This window comes from Nicrophorus vespilloides, unplaced genomic scaffold (genome assembly GCF_001412225.1).
Source record: "Nicrophorus vespilloides isolate i.1.1-1 unplaced genomic scaffold, Nicve_v1.0, whole genome shotgun sequence".
NCBI lineage: Eukaryota > Metazoa > Arthropoda > Insecta > Coleoptera > Silphidae > Nicrophorus > Nicrophorus vespilloides.
Genome location: NW_017099268.1, coordinates 51,585 through 59,305, shown reverse-complemented (window position 1 = coordinate 59,305; position 7,721 = coordinate 51,585). Strand labels below are relative to the sequence as shown.

General features: G+C 39.1%; 1 protein-coding gene and 1 long non-coding RNA gene across 4 annotated transcripts; one reads left to right on the top strand and one right to left on the bottom strand.

Moving 5' to 3' along the window:
• Positions 1-145: 145 nt before the first annotated feature.
• On the bottom strand, positions 146-7,343 carry LOC108564276 (protein yellow-like). 3 transcript variants are annotated; one of them, XM_017923273.1, is made up of 5 exons: positions 7,087-7,343; positions 3,396-3,615; positions 2,655-2,876; positions 1,313-1,696; positions 146-1,237 (listed from the first exon to the last, which is right to left on the bottom strand). In XM_017923273.1, the coding sequence occupies exons 3-5, from the start codon at positions 2,824-2,826 to the stop codon at positions 300-302; spliced, it is 1,494 nt and encodes a 497-aa protein (XP_017778762.1). In that variant the 5' UTR covers positions 2,827-2,876; positions 3,396-3,615; positions 7,087-7,343; the 3' UTR covers positions 146-299. The 3 variants fall into 3 exon arrangements, with proteins under 3 accessions (XP_017778762.1, XP_017778763.1, XP_017778764.1); XM_017923274.1 differs by lacking the exon at positions 3,396-3,615; XM_017923275.1 differs by lacking the exon at positions 3,396-3,615 and having other exon boundaries at positions 2,655-2,834.
• LOC108564283 lies at positions 1,592-2,766 on the top strand. Its single transcript, XR_001891132.1, has 3 exons — positions 1,592-1,670; positions 2,019-2,193; positions 2,680-2,766. It is a non-coding gene; the product is annotated as an uncharacterized LOC108564283 (long non-coding RNA).
• Positions 7,344-7,721: the final 378 nt, after the last annotated feature.

The following is a 7,721-nucleotide window of genomic DNA, read 5'->3' as shown; positions in this document are numbered from 1 at the left end:
TGAATGTTTGGGGAATCTAGCAAGTATCGCTTTCATATACATCTTTTGGATTCATTCTATCTGTTATAGTCGAAGATCAATGGGGATTTGCGAGAAATCGAGAGGTTGATGTTATTAGAAACAAAATTAAATTTGGATTACGGGTAAGCACTTAAATAACAGTAATATAATTTAATTATATTTAGTTTACATGCATATAAAAAATGATTTACTCTATTTTCTTAGGGGCAGGGATAATGTACAATGAGTGTGCGTGAAGCCGACAGCAGTTCACGATGCGATGTCGACTTTGAAATAAGCTAGTAGCAATCTAGTTCTTCGTCGAAGGGATGTTGACTACCGAACGTTTTGGGATCACAGACGGTTCCTTTGATGGCCTCGTTGATGTTGGCAGACATGATCCGGAAGTTGATCTCTGATGGATCCAGTTTCTTGTAGAGATAGAAAGGCAACTTGTTGGTGATCACCCAGACATTCTGTTTTCTCTCCTGATCGATCTTCATGTCGTTGGGAAAGATCAGCGTGTCGTTGTCGTTGGCGAGGACTCCCAGATTTTGGCGCAGGTAAGGTTTTCGACTATCCCAACAACCGATCGAATTCCTCGTCACCTGATTATAGATCAAGATACCGTTTCTGTCCATCGCCGAGGCGGACGCGTGTCCCGACTTCCCCCTGCTCTGTCCCAGCACCTTGAAGGCGTCCTTCACGTCGTTCCAGCCCGTCTCGTTCTGCACGACGGACGTCCGCACATAGAATTCCCTGAAGCTGGACATCGGATTGAAGTAGAGGATGCGATCGCCGTTCAGCACCGGACTGAGAGCCATCCCGAAGATGCCGTCCGTCCATTCGAATTCCAAATCGTCCAACTTGTAGGCAGCGGCCAACGGGTCCGGATAGAAGAGGTGATCGGTGATCCTCCAGCTGCGCATCTCTCGCAGACTGAACGTGACCAGACCGAAACGCCAGACGTCCGTCACGTACGCGTAGGCGTCCTCGCATCGTCCCTTCCGCACATCCACCTTGATGTTAGAGTAGAGCGAGTCCTGCTTGATGAATTCCTCAGGTAGATCGTACCTGAGCAGCAACTTATCCGTCTCCAGGTCGAAGATGTGGATCTGCGGCGGGCAGACCTGCTTCGGCTTGATGGTCACCTCGATCTGACCCGAGTCTATCACCCAGAGACGTCCGCACTCGTCGGCCTCCATCCGGTACACAGAGGTAAGACCATCGCAGTCGTCTGATATAAAACAAAAACAAAAACAATACGTGTCAGTCAGTTACTGTTGCCTACAATCTTTATGTTCTAGTTTACTTGTATTATGGAAATCCCAGTTCGGATATGGCTCAATCCTGGCTTCGGTGTCCAACGGATATTTGGGCAGAACTCCCAGCGTGATGGGCACCCCGTCTTTCCACTTGGGCATGCTCACGAAAAGCCTGTCACCGTACACCTCGATACCCAGTGGCAGATTGTTTTCCGGTATGAAGTTGCCGTTTTCTATGGCCGCCTCCCGCTGCTCCTCGCTTTGGAACGCGAAGTCCAGCTGCTTCCACGCGTACCAAGTGGTGAACGGTCCCGTCCTCTCCAGTTCTCGATTCTCCCGAAACTTTCCCAGACGAGGAGCATTCGAAGCCGGATGCAGCCCGGCCAGCAATCCGAATGATAACAGGTATGGTAAAATAGAAGGTGGCTTTGCTAAGAAACAAAACAATTGTTTTACATAAGTATATCTTAATTTAGTTAATTGCATATGCAACACACGTACATAAATGAAATACATTCACATTACCGTAATCCTTTTGATGATACGCAACGAGTAATAAGCAATAAAATAATCGTAAATTTATGTAATTTATGAAAATTGCGTAATGAAATGCGAGATACACGGAAACTGCAATACGATTATTGCATCATGACTACACACATCTCTGAATCAATCGTAAAACGATGATAGAAATCTTCATACTCGGAACACTTACTTTCATCAATATTATTAATATTTATTATATATTTGCAGATGAGAAATTTGGCAGCGAATATATGCAACACACATCGCGCGTGAGATAATTGACGGATGACAATAAACAAAAGCGCAATTCAAATTGATTGTCAGTCAGTCGAGATGAAAACAACAACAACAATGCGGTGCATCGTTTCATCACAGAAACAACACGTATATTTGCTGATTACTGGTGAGTTTTCATTTGTGTATCAAAGTGTAACGGTTAATTTATTGAATTCGCGGAATCTGGCGAAATTGTGCAACGAGAAAGGTGGTGGAAAGAAGAAAAATTTTGCTGTTTGACATCTCGATGGATACAAGGATAGCACGATTTTGCATACACCTTGAAGCGTATTGTATCTTTATAAATATTATATAAATGAAAGTGATTAACGACGATTAATTATAACATCTTTGCTATAAACGAATGGAATGTGTTTACAGATGTTAAGAATTCAGTTTGAAAAGCATATTAAGAGTTGATTTGCCATTTAAGTTTCATTTTGTAAGGACGAAGAAATACGCGACTATTTGCCATATACGCTGTACGGACAAGTTTAATGTGTCTCAATTATTTCTGTTGAAGTTTCGTCATCATTGTAAGCAATCTGATGACGATTATATGTTCAGAATTATTAAAAAATGTAATACCTGTTTTCTGGTTGCCTTTTTGCAGGTGCTGTTGTTCCTCCCATGGAAGCGGTCTCCACTCGGTGGATTCGGGCTCGTTGAAGCTGTGGTCTATCTTGTAGTAGGTGTCGGGAAGCACCGGATTCGGTGGATTCCAGCTGTGGAACCAGGAGCTGCTGCGACTCACGGCCATCGTTGATGCTCACGCAAAACAATCGATGGAGTGCAGTAACGAAACACACGCTGCAACAAATGCAAGTATTTTATTTAGATATATAGTTTATTTTTCAATCTTTTAATCTCTTAATTCAAACCAATTGAATCATCTTGTTCTCTTTATCCAATTGGATCGATCCGAGATTTTCGCGTGGCATTGAAAATTTACTTTCAGAAAAAAACCTGTTCGTCATTTTTTCGTTCGATTTTCAATCGATTTTATTTCCGTTTAGGAATATTTAAAGCAAGTGGAATTAGAAGGCATTGAATTTATTTAAATCGTCACAAAGGCCAAACCGCCTTTTGGAAATTCGATCTCACGTTGATTTCTCTTTATTTAAGTACGTTGTATGTTATTTAGTATGTTGTTTTTATTAGTTAGATTAATTAATCTTGCCATACGAAAATTCTCGCTTGTTATAATTTTGTATCCGTGTATAAGGAAAGTGCTCAGTTTTGTAATTATCGTGCAAAAATGTTGCTTAATATTAATTATTAAGTGTAATTAATTATTTATTAATTGGATAAGCTCATGTATTCTCTCACCTGAAGACTGAATATTCTTCTACGGGATATCTCTGGAGACTGGTTGTTCTCGTTGTTAGTTATTTATTTATACGCCCACGACGTTATTTATACCGGATTCTTTCACTCTATTTCAATCCAGAGCAACTGCAGAGAGCCAAGGGCACATAGATCATGCAAAGGTTTCTTCTCTTTTTTTTCTGTCTCTCTTCTCTTCTTCTTTGATTCGTTTTGTTTAACACTGTTAGAGAAAAAGCAGAATGAAAATCACTGCACCACGTCCGGATCGCTTTTGACTCTTGGAACGGCTTTCGTTTTTCATTTATACACACGCACGCGGGTGCGAAAACGCAGATTTGCGCGCGCGTTTCATTTGAATTTCGGATGGTCTTTTGCGGGGCGCGGTTCGCTCTTGAACTTTCCGTCCGTCTCGTCAAAACGAATTGGAGCACTTTGTGACATTTTAGATGTTGTCCACATAGAAAAAAAAATTTTGGTGTATAGTTTATTAGTCGTCTATTTGCGGTGGTAATCTAGATTTTCGTGGATGTCGAAATCGTTCGGGCGGTATATCACGATCTTCTTTGGAAACAACGCGAGCATTGCAGATTGCGTAATGCAATAATAGATAGTAGCGCGCACAAAATGTTCGAAAGAGCGAAAGAGCGGATCCGTCAAACTGTGCAAAGATTTACGACTTGCCTGAGCCTTAAAACAAATTGATCGCAAGTAATCGAAATTAGTTACTTAACTTAAGTGCGCACGTTTCTTGGTTTCACAACCTGTATTCTCAAAGCAAAAAAAAATAGAGTAGTTTCAGTTTTAAATGCAATTACTGCACATGCTTTTTATGGTTGTGTATTAAATTATTTCATGTTTTTGCTGGTTAATTGAAAGTGAATATTTCTTTTTTCACCATATACGCAATTTATTAAGTTATATTAGACTTAAGTATCATTTTCAGTATTGCTTCAGTTATATGAGAAAATCTTTATTTAAGTTTTGCACAATGGTGTGCGTGTTTATTAGACTGTTCATTTGTTTGTTTTTTCTTCTTCTTTGCCCTCTCGTAAAAGTTAGTCGAGCGAGTAAAAGCGCTTTTTGAATGCCGACCGGGTAAAAAGAGAGACGTCTTTTTGGTTTCTCGCGTTACGCAACGAGTTATTATTGTTATTACGAGTTGTACGTTTTCTGCTGATAATCAATTCGCGATGAACGAACGCAGATAATTACGGACAGGATATTGAATCATCGTTCATCCACATTCGCGATTCCTAAAATCGATTGTTACGTTTCAACATACATAAATTATCGGCAATGTCGTGAATAATTACATTTCAGTTTGTTACTTAAGTCCATGGTTACTATTAGAGCTTTTTCTTTTGTTTTTTGTCGCGAGAAGGAAACTGATTCGAGCGGGAAATTAAAAAGTGCACGTTCGTTCGGTAAACGTTTGCATTCTTTGTTTTTTTTTTTGTAATCTCTCAGTCTGAACACTTTACGCACAGGAGGCAATTAGCATAGATCGTAGTTACAGTTGCGATTGTAAATTGCGGAGCAAAAAATTATTTGTCGTACGGAATTGGTGGTGGGAAAAAAATTGAATGTTAATAATTGCACTTAGATAATTACAGACGCGGACTGTTTGTTGTTGCAGTAAAAGCGTTTGGAAAGTGAAACGTTTCGTTTTATTGATTATTTCGATGTTTCTGCTCCACACAAATCATATTCGGAATAATTGAAACTTGGTTGCTAGGTTACATCGCTTAGGTAACAGAAAACATAAACAAATTTCGTCGACTTTGATAACAGCAGTTTTTTAGAATCGCGTGGCATTGAAATCTCGGACCAAGGATTTCTCGACGACGAAGACAATTTTCACTTCGTTTCTAAATGCAAATTGCGTGCAATCAAGGCCGGAACCAATGGATTTCGGGATTCATTCCTTCCGTTAGTTTATAACTGGAGCTGCGCGACAAGTACGTGTCCGCGAACGAAGGATTGCATTTCACTTGAATTGAAAAGTACTGTTGTATAATTGCGTGAATTGAAGCGAGTTGTGCGTGCAATGAAAACGCATAAGATTTTTCGCTCGACGATCGGTATGAATTACAAAAACGGAACGTAATAATAAATAATAATAATGATGAAGGGGAAATATGCTTTCGGTTACATGGAATTAATCAGACGCAATCGTAGAGGAGTCGCAGAACTTTAAATTAATTCCGGTCTCATCCTACTTTCGATTTAGAACATATTCGCAAGAGTTTTCCCAACTAACTTCCTGCATCTCTAATCCGTGCTTCAAATGTTGTGTTTTATGGTAGACAATGCATTTCATCCCTCTTTCGATAGAATTAATCTATTCATTATTAGTAATTGATTGTTAATTTTCTATTTGCTTCATCTATTGTATTGCGCTGAAGCTTGCGCTATTCTCTCAATCAATTAAACACAAACATCAAGATCAGTTTATGATCAATATTCGCATCTCACGCTCCGATTTCGGCATTCGAATTGTAATTTGTATATTTAGCTTTTTGTTCAAACTGCGATCATTGCAAGCTCGACTTGGAATTAATTGCTCGAATCTTGGGAAGTTTTCTCAACCAATTCGACTTTCGATGATCCAAGTAGTATTCGATTATAAGTTTTGTAAATGTAAGCTTTTAAATTATGAGATTTGGACGTTATTTAAATTTTCGCTACGGTTTGCTTCCTATTTTTAATTAATTATCTGTAGAATTGCTGCATTTAAAAAGTATTTTGTTTTGAAATTGTTGGTTTATTAGATTTCCAAAGTCGGTGATCCGGTAGTTCCTTTTTTTGTTAATTTATAAATTTCCAAAACGACTGTATTCAAATTTCGTCGATTATTTCGCACCGCGATGCGCCGCGCTCTTCCAGTTTCTTTACGCAACAAAAATCTACATGGATTTAAGTAGATTTGTTGCGTAAAGAGCGATCAGAATCAAACGCCCGGTTTCTAAATACGTTTTATGATTTTACTCTATTCGCTTTATTTTCCCTCTCGCGATATGCAAAAATGCACGAAATCCTACCTTTCTGGTTGCAAAAGTGGTTATTGCGCTCTGCTCTCTCGTTTTCGCGCTGCCAACGCGCGGACATTTACTTCCATTTGAAAATCAAATCAGAACAAGAACTCTGAGTAAGTTCATGTTTGCAATCGCAGAGTCAAATCGGTGCGAAAGAATTGGAATTGATTTCCAATGCAAAACGCAGAATTAATAGATAGATGAGGAGAGAACCGAAATGCGTTTTCGCGTCGATTTTCTTATGTAGAAAGTGAGAAACCAAAGGAGCATTAAACGAACGGAGAATAAAACGGAGATTGGCTATATTCGGACCCCTTTCTTGCTTATGATTGATACGTCTGGTGCTAATCGATTCGAAATCGCGCCCATATGCGGGGAAATAAAAGCGTTATTCAATCAGCATTCTCTTGATTATCAAGGAAATTATAGTTTAACTTATACGTACGACGACGGACAAACGAATAGATTCTAATCGAGTCGCGGAAGGAAACTCTAATAGTAAATTATATAATTTGCAGCGTAGAAAACAAAGATACAGTTTATGCAAATTAGTAGACAAAAGAATTTGTTAATTTTACGTTACGGTCAATTAACTAAAGATACATTTCGGAAGAGAATAGAATGAGATGAAAGTAAAAGAAAATTAGTTAAGTTACCTGATGTGTGTGTGTATTGTTGATATTGTTGTTGGCAGTTTTATGGGTTCGCGGTTTGGCGGGTTCGCATCGCCAAAGAAAGAAGTTGCTGTGATTAAAGTAGGCGAAAAAAAAACAATTGGTAGACCGACAAAACAAAGCAGCAGCGACAGCAGTTTAACTGGATGAACGACACAACAATCTTGCACTTGTTCTGAGCCTCGAAACAGTTCGGACTGTTTCGCGGTTCACTTGATCCCAACGAGACCCGACGCGCTTTTGTTCTTCGAGTGTGAGGTACTGCGGCCGCGAGAAAGTACCCGTTTTTCCTTCGTCTTCTCCACCCAAAGATTCCCTCCACAACCTATGAACTTGCTCTCCTACTCTTACGCAATTTCTATACCTTTGATAATAGAGCAGTGTTTCCCAAAAAAAAATATAGAATAGATCATATATTCCCTTCTTGCATCGTTTGCTACATACTAATTACAATAATCGCATGCGCTTGTTGTGTAATTAGATAATTGTGCGTGCATTAAAGTAGGAAAATTTGCATAACGTATAACTAAATGAGGAGAAAATAATATCATCAGAGTTTCAACAATTTCTCTCATTAGCTGAAATAATTACTGTTACAAAAATGTTGGTATTAATAT